The sequence below is a fragment of the Notolabrus celidotus genome, chromosome 14 (genome assembly GCF_009762535.1).
Source record: "Notolabrus celidotus isolate fNotCel1 chromosome 14, fNotCel1.pri, whole genome shotgun sequence".
In the NCBI taxonomy this organism is placed as follows: Eukaryota; Metazoa; Chordata; class Actinopteri; order Labriformes; family Labridae; genus Notolabrus; species Notolabrus celidotus.
In genome coordinates this window covers 537,114-550,813 of record NC_048285.1, presented here as the reverse complement: position 1 = coordinate 550,813, position 13,700 = coordinate 537,114, and the positions used below count along the sequence as shown (strand labels likewise).

General features: G+C 47.5%; 1 protein-coding gene across 1 annotated transcript; it reads right to left on the bottom strand.

Moving 5' to 3' along the window:
* Positions 1–1,789: 1,789 nt before the first annotated feature.
* Positions 1,790–10,479, bottom strand: kcnj13 (potassium inwardly rectifying channel subfamily J member 13). The gene is made up of 3 exons (XM_034701471.1): positions 10,398–10,479; positions 3,623–4,184; positions 1,790–3,222 (listed from the first exon to the last, which is right to left on the bottom strand). The coding sequence occupies exons 1-3, from the start codon at positions 10,407–10,409 to the stop codon at positions 2,648–2,650; spliced, it is 1,149 nt and encodes a 382-aa protein (XP_034557362.1). The 5' UTR covers positions 10,410–10,479; the 3' UTR covers positions 1,790–2,647.
* Positions 10,480–13,700: the final 3,221 nt, after the last annotated feature.

Sequence of the window (13,700 nt, the reverse complement as noted above, 5' to 3'; positions counted from 1 at the left end):
TCTCACCAATATCACCACTCACTCACTCTCTCTCTCTCTCTCTCTCTCTCTCTCTCCCTCTCTCCAACACGGTCTCAGCAGATGTGTGTCTAACATGAGTCTGGTCCTGCTGGAGGTTTCTGCCTGTTAAAGGAAGTTTGTCCTTGCCACTGTAACTTGCTAAATGCTGTAAAGTGCTCTGCTGTAGTTCACATGTAGTTCTGCTTTACACCAGCAGGGTGCAGCACCCCCCCACTCTGCAGTGTGTAATGAAAGGTGTGAAGTAGAATGAAGAGTCCATGTTTGGCTTGCGGCTTGTTTAGAAAATATTTATTTCATATAATGTACACTGTACATGTGAGACACCTCACTGCTCAGAATCACACTCAGTGGAACATTTCCTCTGTTTGTCTGCAGACACATGATTAGTTTAAAGATAACACACTGATTCATATCAACAGCATTAAAGTTATATTCATCTGAACACACATCTCTAAAACCCCTACACACACGAATCAAACATGGTACACTCATTCCTGCTCCTCGGACTGATTCAGGCTGTGATTACACGATAACTTTATTAATCAAATCAATCATTGATCGCTACCTTTCTACCCATCACTACTGATCCACGTCCCACATGCCGGTCTGATCCACGTCCCACAGGCTGGTCTGAGCCACGTCCCACAGGCCGGTCTGATCCACGTCCCACAGGCCAGTCTGATCCCAGAATGTTCAGGTGAAGAGCCAATGAGTAGCTCTGTTACAGTTTGATCTGTCGCTCACAGGATCAGTGATCAGCAACGTGAATGCCCTTTAAACAGATCAACCTCTGTCCAAACACTCACTCACTCACAAACACACACACACACACACATACACACACACATACACACCTACACACACAAACACTCACTCACAAACACACACACACACACACACATACACACCTACACACACAAACACACACACACGCGCACACACACACACACACACACACCTACACACACAAACAAACACACACACACACACACACACCTACACACACACACACACACACACACACACACACACACACACACACACACCTACACACACACACACACACACACACACACACACACACACACACCTACACACACACACACACACACACACACACACCTACACACACACAAACACACACACACACACACACACACCTACACACACAAACAAACACACACACACACACACACACACACACCTACACACACAAACAAACACACACACACACACATACACACACACACACACACCTACACAAACACACACACACAAACACACACACACACACACACCTGCACACACAAACACACACACACACACGCACACACACACAAACATACACACACACACACACACGCATACACACACGCACACACACACACAAACATACACACACACACACACACATACACACATGCACACACACACACAAACATACACACACACACAACACACACACACATACACACACACATACACACCTACGCACACAAACACACACACACAAACACACGCACACACACACCTGCACACACAAACACACACATGCACACACGCACACACACACACAAACATACACACACACACACACACACATACACACACGCACACACAAACATACACACACGCACACACACACACACGCACACACACAAACATACACACACACATACACACACGCACACACACACACACACGCACACACACAAACATACACACACGCACAAACACACACACACACTCACATATACACATGCACACACACACACTGGAACATGGAGCACTGAGTGATGAAAACACATTGTGGATGTCAGGTTTCAGGGTCACGTCGTTCAGATCTCACTTCCTGTCTGAAACTCTGCAGGGTTGTAATGTTTTGTTTACCTCATCAGTTCGACTTTGTTTGTTTGTTTGTTTGTTTACTAAATGTGTGCGTGTCTCGATGTTCATGATGACCATGGTTTAAACAATCTGCATGGTAGCGGCTCTATCCAACACTGGAGGTCCTACTTGTGCGATTATGTTTATGTTTCATTCAGCGCTGCAGACAGAATGCTAGTTAGCGGTTGGATCTTAATGCCACAGTGTTGAGGTTTCCCCGGCCTGTCCTAATAAAACGACCTGAAACTGACGGATCAATAAAGACTGAAACAGCTGCCCTGACATGACGGGGATGAAAAGACGATGCGAAACGACCATCACGAGCCAGGCCTGAGCGTCATGTGGAGGCTAACAGGCTGTAGCAGCTAGCAACATGCTAATCTAGAGCATGGTGTCCTCTGTGTGTCCTCAGTGTGTCCTCAGTGCAGGGATCAGTGACACAGTAACATCAGGTGTCTTTGAGCAGCACGTCTCTGCAGGCGTCCACAGATTCAGAGTGGGTTGTTCATTAGCATCATGAACAACAACACTTTAATTCACTTTAATTTAAGATCTCATCACAGCTGGACATTTGGACATTTGGACATTTGGACATTTGATGGGGGGAAGTCGGTGGGGGATCGGGACCTCTGAACATTCATATTGACTAAATTAAACGTAGTACCTCGCGATCATCTTTCCCTCGTGACCCTCTGAGGTAATCTCCTACACACCGTCCCTGTGAGACTCCTCTGAATCCTTACTCCATGCGGTCACTGCCGTCCCCGTTGACCTGAACCACACAGTCCTTACTCAAAGGTTCTTTGCAGTGGGCCGTTTCAAAGTGCTGAGTGCTCACTACGTATCTCCCTCGAGCATCCAGACCCAGACCCGGGACAAAGTGGCGGTCAAACTGGATTTCTTGGCGCAGGTAGGAGGTCCTCTTCTGGCAGGCGTCACCAGTTCCCTCCTGCAGAGCAGACAGGAAGACCACCAGCTCAAAGTGGTTGGACGTGCCCTCACACAGAGCAGGGTACAGGGGGCTCCGGCGGTCCAGAGGGTGGTAAAAGGTGAGTGGGAAGATGAAGAAGGGACAAGGCTGCTGGCCCAGATGATCCAGGTAGAAGTCCAGAGAGGTCTGGTGCAGGGCCTGGCCTTCGTGCTCCTCGTAGAGTACAGCACTCACCTTCACGTCCACCAGGGGGCGCTGCAGCAGGTTGGTGGCTCGTATCATGAGGCACGTCTGGCCCTGGTGTTTGCCGACCACCGCCTGGGGACTGAACTGGATTGCTCCTGCTCGCTTCTGGGGACGAGCGATCTTAGCTACGAAAGCTCCTGAAAGGTAAACAAAGAGAGTTCAGATCAGTCCACAATGAGACGATGTAAACATGTTCATGTAGACGGAGCAGCATCAGGTCTGGCTCTTTGTTCAAATCCACAGACCTCTAAAGTTTCATCAAGTGTTAGCATGTGACGGCTGCAGAGAGAGCCAACTGAACCAGGTGACTTAGAAGGAACAGGACCATCAGTTATCATCAACCAGTCTGCAGCTAAGGAGCCTTGTCAGTGAAAACTGTTCACGTGAGGAGCTACAGAGGTGGTGTTGTATTTTGTCTGCAGCTCAAAGGTCTCCTCCTTCACATGTCTGCCCATATAAACACTCAAGGACCACACACTGAGGACACATGTCTAAAGATAAATCAGGGACGTGGCTCGGGGTCTCAGGAGGACGTACCTGTGATGAACGCCTCCAGCATCAGCCCCAGCAGCATCTGCACAGCCAGCAGGGCGATGGCGCTGGGACAGTCTCCGCTGGGGAACATGGTGCCGTATCCGATGGTCAGTTGCGTCTCCAGGGAGAAGGAGAAGGCCGCAGTGAAGCTGGTGATGTGTTTCACACAGACCACATGTCCCTGTGGGGGGGCGTCGTGGTCCTGCACGGCCAAGTCTCCGTTCAGGTGGGCCAGCAGGTACCAGAGGCAGGCGAACAGCAGCCAGTGAGCCAGGAAGGATGCACAGAAGGCCAGCAGGACCCACCTCCACCGCAGACCCACCAACAGACCCCACAGGTCCTGCAGGGCCAGCAGCCAGGCTCTGCTTAAGGCCCCCCGCCAGGACCCTGAGGGGTACAGAGGAGGCTGGAGGGCACAGTGTCCATCTTTGGTGACCAGGCGCTGGCAGGGCGGAGAGGACAGGAGAGGGGAGGAGGAGGCCTTTCCACCCAGAACCAGACTGGTGGACTTGGTTGTCATGGTTGAAGGTGGATCTGGATTAGGGCAAGTCAAGGAGGGATGACCCTGAAAGGAAGAGAAACCCGGAGACAGACTGTTAGAGATGCAGAGGGTTAAATGATCTGAGACTTATAAATACTTCTTCCAGCAGGACCAGCCTCACTGATGGACACCTGCTGAGAGAGGAAGGAGGGGATCTATGTACAACTCTTGACATTCACGTTCACACACGTATTGTTTTTATTTTAGAGACATTTAAACAGGATCATGTGAACAGGCACCAGGACCTCATCCCTGATCACACCTGGTCCTCCCATCGAGCCCTGAACACATCAGGACTACATCACTGATGCACAACGTGATGACTCGTAGTCTCATAACCTTTTTAAGCTGTCCTACGAGGAAACGATGAAATCCAGACTTCATCCTTTAGCAGAGAGAAAGCTGACCCTGTCGCCAGAGTCTGGTTCCCCTCTGTGAACAGGGACTACAGAGTGAACCCTGAAACAAAGAAGGACAGAGACATCTAGTTTCAGAGGAATCATTGATTCACCAAAGCGACGTGTGATCCAGGTGAGCCGCTCCTTTGAGCTCCGTCTCTGAGTCCTCTAAGATCTGAGATGTTAATGAAGTCTGCATGAATCAGGAAACGATCCCATGACCCAGAACGTGTTGCTGTTCCTTTAAATCCTAACCCTCCATGTGTCTGACTTACACAGGTCATACATGTGCAGAGCGTGTGATCAGCAGGTGTACGAGCTCTCCGTCCTGACAGCTTCAGAGTCTGTCCTCGTCTGTCAGAGTTTCTATTTCTATGTCAATATTGTTGCCAGGAGATTAGAGCCGGTCCCAGCTGGGCTCAGTCTGAGGAACACAGCCTCATGCAGAGCAGGAATGTGTCTTTCATCTGCAGGGAGCTTTAAACCGCTCTGCACTGCTCTGCACCACTCTGCAACACTCTGCAACACTCTGCAACCACCACATACATCCCTCCTCATGTCAGAGACATTTTAACTCAACCAGGGAGAAGCTTCAACACATCATCTGCTCAGCTTCAGCCTGAAACAATCCACAAACTCTGATATCATCACTGAGCTCTTCTCTGCTTTAAATCACTTCACATTCAGAACCAGAACCAACAGAAGCCAGACTGTTTGTTCTTCAAGGTGAACCTTCAGGAAGCAGCCTGGACACACTTACAGATCCTTACGGTGGACCTGCCTGGTCCTCTCTCAGGGACTCAGACGTGAAGTCAGAGAAAACCCAGTGTGTTTAACCTGAGGGAGACAAGCATCCTCTTTAAAGAAGTGAAGCAGCATGAAATGTTTCACTGGAGCTCTTCTCTTGTTCTTTATAGTTAAACCTCTGAATGTAGATTACCTCGCGTTCACTCCGGCTGCTTCAGCTTCAACACGCGTCCTGACAGCACTCCTCTGCTCACACACTTTCTATCAGAGCTTCTGCTCCTCGTGTGAACCTCGACTCCTCGCAGTGGAACATTAAACATGATTCAATAACTCGTTCATTTATAAACTGAGAGCCAGATTAAAGAGTAAACACACCAACACGGGTCAGGGTCACCGCAGGGTTAATGATCAACATCAGACACTTCCTGTGATCACCTGTGAGATAACAACCAATCAGGACCTGACACAGAGACAGACTATCTCTGAGTGTGTGATTGATCATCTGATTGATGGTGTGATTGAGTGTGTGATTGATGGTGTGAGTGATGGTGTGATTGATGGTGTGATTGAGTGTGTGATTGATGGTGTGATTGATGGTGTGATTGAGTGTGTGATTGATGGTGTGATTGATGGTGTGATTGATCATCTGATTGATGGTGTGATTGATCGTCTGTTGATCATGTGATTGATGGTGTTATTGATCATGTGATTGATGGTGTGATTGGTCGTCTGATTGATGGTGTGATTGATGGTGTGATTGATCGTCTGATTGATGGTGTGATTGATGGTGTGATTGATCGTCTGATTGATCATGTGATTAATGGTGTGATTGATCGTCTGATTGATCATGTGATTGATGGTGTGATTGATCATGTGATTGATGGTGTGATTGATGGTGTTATTGATCATGTGATTGATGGTGTGATTGATCGTCTGATTGATCATGTGATTGATGGTGTGATTGATGGTGTGATTGATCATCTGATTGATGGTGTGATTGATGGTGTGATTGATGGTTTGACTGATCGTCTGATTGATGGTGTGAGTGATGGTGTGATTGATAGTTTGACTGATCGTCTGATTGATGGTGTGATTGACTGTGTGATTGATGGTGTGATTGATGGTTTGACTGATCGTCTGATTGATGGTGTGAGTGATGGTGTGATTGATGGTGTGATTGACGGTCTGATTGATGGTCTGATTGACTGTGTGATTGCTGGTGTGATTGCTGGTGTGATTGATCGTCTGATTGATGGTGAGATTGATGGTGTGATTGCTGGTGTGATTGATGGTGTGTTTGATGGTGTGATTGATCGTCTGATTGATGGTGTGATTGATGGTGTGATTGATGGTGTGATTGATCGTCTGATTGATGGTGTGATTGATCGTGTGTTTGATGGTGTGATTGATCGTGTGTTTGATGGTGTGATTGATCATCTGATTGATTGAGATTGATTGAAAAATCATCGGTGTCGACCTGCCCCCTATCCAGGACTTGTACCGGTCCCGGGCCAGGAAACGGGCAGGTAGCATCACCGCTGACCCCTCACACCCTGGACACAAATTCTTCAAACTCCTCCCTTCCGGCAGGCGCTACAGATCACTGTGCGCCAAAACAACCCGCCATAAGAACAGTTTCTTCCCCCAGGCTGTCACTCTGATGAACACTAAACCATAACAGTGTCATACCTGTCAGATAAACACTCTCTGTAAATATACATGTAGATACACAATGTAACAATTCTCAAGCAGAATTCACATATTTGTATTTATTTTATTAACTACTATTTTTTTTAGTGTAAAAACTACCTCTATCATATTATTTTAGCCTGTACATATTAGTCATGACTATTTGCTATTCTTTTGTATTTATAGATGATGTTATTGTTATTCTATTTTTATTTTTATTTGTAGGTCTTATTCTTATGTCTTGCAAATAGAGGGCACAGTTTACCTAAGTCAAATTCCTTGTCTGTTCAAGCATACCTGGCCAATAAAGCTGGTTCTGATTCTGATTGTCTGATTGATGGTGTGACTGATGGTGTGATTGATCATGTGATTGATCATGTGATTGATCGTGTGATTGATCGTGTGATTGATCGTGTGATTGATCGTCTTATTGATTGTGTAATTGATCGTCTGATTGCTCATCTGATTGATCGTGTGATGTTTTATGTTGGCTGTTTGAAGGGGAGAAGATAACGGCAGGACGTGGTCTAATGACCCGCAGATACCTGTCAGAGCGGTCACTGTTGATCACCTGGTTTTGATTGATTATAAACAGGATATAGATCTATAGATGTTTGATCTGGTTAGCCTAGCTTAGCATCAAACAGTCCACCCAGTTCTTTACAAGGTTTAAAAACAACAACAAACAAAATAGACAAACAACAACAAACTCCTGAAAACAGAAATGAAACGACTCGTCTTAAACAAACGGCAGTGCGTGTGTGTGTGTGTGTGTGTGTGTGTGTGTGTGTGTGTGTGTGTGTATGTAAAGCTCTGTCTCTTGTCTTCATACCAGTCAGAGCTCTTTTACATCACATGTCACATTCATCCATTCACAGCACATTCACACACTGCTGCTCCATCAGTATTAACTAACCCATTCACACACACACACACACACACACACACACACACACACACACACACACACACACGCACGCACGCACACACACACACACACACACACACACACACACACACACACACACACACACACACACACACACACACACATATAAAGAAAGTTTCTATCTTGTCCTGTAAGTAAGTATATACATATATATATAGAGACTACACTTAACAGACTACACCACAGAGACTACACCACACAGACTACACCACAGAGACTACACCACACAGACTACACTTAACAGACTACACCACAGAAACTACACCACACAGACTACACCACACAGACTACACCACACAGACTACACCACAGAAACTACACCACACAGACTACACCACACATTCTACACCACAGAAACTACACCACACAGACTACACCACACAGACTACACCACAGAGACTACACCACACAGACTACACCACAGAGACTACACCACACAGACTACACTTAACAGAGACTACACCACACAGACTACACTTAACAGACTACACCACAGAAACTACACCACACAGACTACACCACACAGACTACACCACACAGACTACACCACAGAAACTACACCACACAGACTACACCACACATTCTACACCACAGAAACTACACCACACAGACTACACCACACAGACTACACCACACAGACTACACCACACAGACTACACCACACAGACTACACCACAGAGACTACACCACACAGACTACACCACAGAGACTACACTTAACAGACTACACCACACAGACTACACCACAGAGACTACACTTAACAGACTACACCACAGAGACTACACTTAACAGACTACACCACAGAGACTAAACTTAACAGACTACACCACAGAGACTACACTTAACAGACTACACCACAGAGACTACACTTAACAGACTACACCACAGAAACTACACCACACAGACTACACCACAGAAACTACACCACACAGACTACACCACACATTCTACACCACAGAAACTACACCACACAGACTACACCACACAGACTACACCACAGAAACTACACCACAGAGACTACACCACACAGACTACACCACAGAAACTACACCACAGAGACTACACCACACAGACTACACCACACAGACTACACCACAGAAACTACACCACAGAGACAATTCTTAACAGACTACACCACACAGACTACACCACACAGACTACACCACAGAAACTATACCACACAGACTACACCACACAGACTACACCACAGAGACTACACTTATCAGACTACACTTAACAGTCTACACCACACAGACTACACCACAGAGACTACACTTAACAGACTACACCACAGAGACTACACTTAACAGACTACACCACACAGACTACACCACAGAGACTACACTTAACAGACTACACCACAGAGACAACACTTAACAGACTACACCACACAGACTACACCACACAGACTACACCACAGAAACTATACCACACAGACTACACCACACAGACTACACCACAGAGACTACACTTAACAGACTACACTTAACAGACTACACCACACAGACTACACCACAGAGACTACACTTAACAGACTACACCACAGAGACTACACTTAACAGACTACACCACTCAGATAACACCACAAAGACTACACCACAGAGACTACACCACACAGACTACACCACACAGATTACACCACAGAGACTCTGCAGAGCGGTTTTTGGTATCGGTGATGTTTCAAACTGACTGTAAGTTAAACTGAACTTGAAGGAGGACTCTTTCTCAGATCACCATCAGACTAACTCTCCCTGTTTCTCATACTGTGTTGATGACAGCTGTTGGACCTGAGTTTGTGTCTCTCTGAGTCCGTGTTGATGCTTCATGAACTCGTCTCAGAGTTTAAAGTTATTTAATACATATAACTTCATGAGTGATTCTGACTCAAACAGAAACTTGAGTCAAGATAAAAAGCAGCTTGTTCTGTAATCTCTTTCAGCAGGTTTCTCTAACTGTGAACCTTTAAGTTTAAAGTCAGTAAACTTTGATCCACTACCTTCAGTTTTATCCCCACATGTGCTCAGCTTGTGATGTAAGGACACAACGTGTCCACACAGACAGCACTTTGTATCTCGTCTCCTCAGGCTGCTGAGCGCTCACACTGATTCCCCAGAATGACAGCTACGCATGACCGTGCTCCAAGTCAGACATTTTTATCATGCTAAGCTAATTGTGCTAACAGAAGACAAAAGTTGGATAAAGTCCCTCAGCAGTAACCTCAGAGTCAGACGGGATTATGTCTCACTCAGTCTGCAGGTTTTCACTCTCTCTACAGAACATCAAGCTCTAGAGGAAACTGTCTCTCCGTCTCGACTTTCATGTGCCCTTGTGTAAAACTTTCATTCAGTAAACAGTTTCTCTGACGGTGAGTCAAAATGCTGAACAGCTGCATTAAGTCCGGTCTAGAGGTCAGATCTTTGTGGAGGGCCTCGGTCTGCCCAGCATCACACTCACCAAGCGCTGCATTCAGGCCTGAACCGGGCCCTCTGACCTTTCACCTCAGAGTTGGTCTGAGGTCTGCCGATTGGGAACAAGGGGTCCAGATGGGTGGAAAGAGAGCAGCTAGTGTCCCTGTAAAGTCCCAGAGGAGTCCCGACAGGACGCGTCACCCCGGAGAGTTTCCTCAGTGTGGGAGCCGGACTGAGCGCGCTCCGCTCTGCAGCCTCCAGCTCCAACGAGGATGATTCAATCGGTCACATTACTCTGCATGGAGCCTATTAGTGTTCCCGGAAGACAGAAGACAGAGGGAGGGAGGGGGGAAGAACAACACCTTGTCACAGCTCATTCAAAGAGCTGCTTGTTGCTGGTTGGTGCCCCGCAGCTGCAGCATGTGTGTTAAAGTGTGTGCTTGTTTCCTTATCTTCAATACGTCTTTAATGGATTTATGAAGCTTTAGTTTATAACATGCATCATGAACACACGCTCTCCTAAACCTCTCTGTGAAACAAACTGATGCACGTTCGCTCGCTGCTTGGATTTACACAGTTTTCATCTCTGTTCATTAACAGCTGACTCCATCACTGACTCTCAATGGTTCACTTATTAACCAGAAATCACAGACAGACTCTTCTTCAGTGACAGAGAGAGGCTTCACCTCCTGACTGAAGGTCAAAGGTCAACAGCAGCACTGATATCAGACGGATCTATGTTCTGTGTTTCTCCACAATCTGTTCAGGAAATGTTTCCTCATTGTTCATCCTCAGAGGTTAAAGGTAATGAATCAGCTCTCTGTCAACGTCACTGTTTAGTTTCTAACTCTGTAAAGATCTTTAAACTGCTCTTTACAAACACACTCCTCTGTGAGCTCTGATGTCTCTTCATCAGGTCCACACTGACCTCTGCCTGAGCGCCTGAACACAGAAACAGTGTCCATCAGGTCCACACTGACCTCTGCCTGAGCGCCTGAACACAGAAACAGTGTCCATCAGGTCCACACTGACCTCTGCCTGAGGGCTTGAACACAGAAACAGTGTCCATCAGGTCCACACTGACCTCTGCCTGAGGATCTGAACACAGAAACAGTGTCCATCAGGTCCACACTGACCTCCGCCTGAGGATCTGAACACAGAAACAGTGTCCATCAGGTCCACACTGACCTCTGCCTGAGGGCTTGAATACAGAAACAATGTCCATCAGGTCCACACTGACCTCCGCCTGAGGATCTGAACACAGAAACAGTGTCCATCAGGTCCACACTGACCTCTGCCTGAGGGCTTGAACACAGAAACAGTGTCTATCAGGTCCACACTGACCTCTGCCTGAGGATCTGAACACAGAAACAGTGTCCATCAGGTCCACACTGACCTCCGCCTGAGGATCTGAACACAGAAACAGTGTCCATCAGGTCCACACTGACCTCTGCCTGAGGGCTTGAACACAGAAACAGTGTCTATCAGGTCCACACTGACCTCTGCCTGAGGATCTGAACACAGAAACAGTGTCCATCAGGTCCACACTGACCTCTGCCTGAGGATCTGAACACAGAAACAGTGTCCATCAGGTCCACACTGACCTCCGCCTGAGCGCCAGAACACAGAAACAATGTCCATCAGGTGTGACACGACGGGACAGACAGACAGACAGACAGACAGACAGACAGACAGACAGACAGACAGACAGACAGGCAGGCAGGCAGACAGGCAGGCAGGCAGACAGGCAGACAGGCAGGCAGGCAGGCAGTTTCTTGTGTTTGTTGTTTGTTGTATGTTGTTTGTTTGTTTGTTGTTTGTTGTTTGTTTCTTGTGGTAAAGTTGTCGATCACAGAACAAAGTGTTTCTCCTGAAAGTGACAGAAACAGAGTGAGTGATCCGCTGCTTCCTTCAAACACTTCATTCTGGGTTACCTGTCGTCTTCAGCCAATCAGAAAGGAGCTCAGTAATCAGGGTCAGGTGGACTCAGGTGGACTCAGTCTGTCCTCACCTGGGGTTGAATGAGACTCTTATCAGAAACACTTCTCACGTCTTCTCTGAACCTCTTTGCGCTCTCAGAGATCATCAATAGATCCACAGCTCTGTGATTGATGATCAATAATCAGGATTCCCTTTGAGTCTTCTTATTGAGTTTAAAGTGACCGGCCGTTCAGGGTACCAAACCGAAACCAGAACCCTGAGGCGGGTTCACACCTGATCCAGGTGAGTCTGCATGTTAGAGTGAAGCTGTGTCTCTGTGAGCGGGTCGACTCTGCAGCTTCGTTCCCTCTCATTAGTGTGAAGACTGAGAGGAGGGTGGCCCCTGCTGCTGAGACATGTGTCCCCTCCACCTTCCCTCCCTCCCTCCCTCTTTCTCTCTCCCTCCACCTTCCCTCTCTCCCTCTCTCTCTCCTCGATCTGAGTGCGACCTTCGATACCATTTCCCACCCCATCCTCCTCAATAGACTCTCCTCCATAGGCATCACTAACACCCCCCTGCACTGGTTTCACTCCTACCTCACAGGCCAGTTCATCCAACTCAAATCCTTCACTTCACAACCCTCCCCCGTCACTTCAGGTGTGCCCCAGGGCTCTGTCCTGGGGCCCCTCCTCTTCATCATCTACCTTCTCCCACTTGGCAATATTTTTCGTAAATTTGGAATTCACTTCCACTGCTTCGCGGATGACACCCAGCTCTACCTGTCCAGTAAACCTGACTCCACTCTCCCACCCTCCTCCCTCACCCTCTGACTCTCTGAGATCAAGTCCTGGTTCACCTCCAACTTCCTTCAACTCAACAGCAATAAAACAGAACTCCTCCTCATAGGTACTAAGTCCACCCTATCCAAAGCCAACAGTTTCTCCCTGTCCATAGACAGTTCTACAGTGTCCCCCTCCCCTCAGGTAAAGAGTCTGGGTGTCATCCTCGACAGCTCACTTTCTTTCCACTCTCACATCAATAACATAACCCGGTCTGCATACTTCCATCTCCACAACATCAATCCGCCCCTCTCTCACCCCTCACACCACTGCTATCCTGGTCCACTGTCTCGTCACCGCCCGTATCGATTATTGTAATTCACTCCTCTTCTTTGTCCCTCACAAATCCCTCCATAAACTTCAACTGGTTCAGAACTCTGCTGCCCGCATCATCCCTAGAACCCCCTCCTTTCACCACATCACCCCCGTCCTCCAGCAGCTTCACTGGCTCCCGGTCAAACTCAGAATCAACTTCAAAATCCTCCTGTTCACATTCAAGGCCATTCACAACCTTGCCCCCCTGTATCTCTCTGATCTCCTCCACATCGTCACCCCCTCTCGCTCCCTCAGGTCTTCCTCCTTCTTCCAC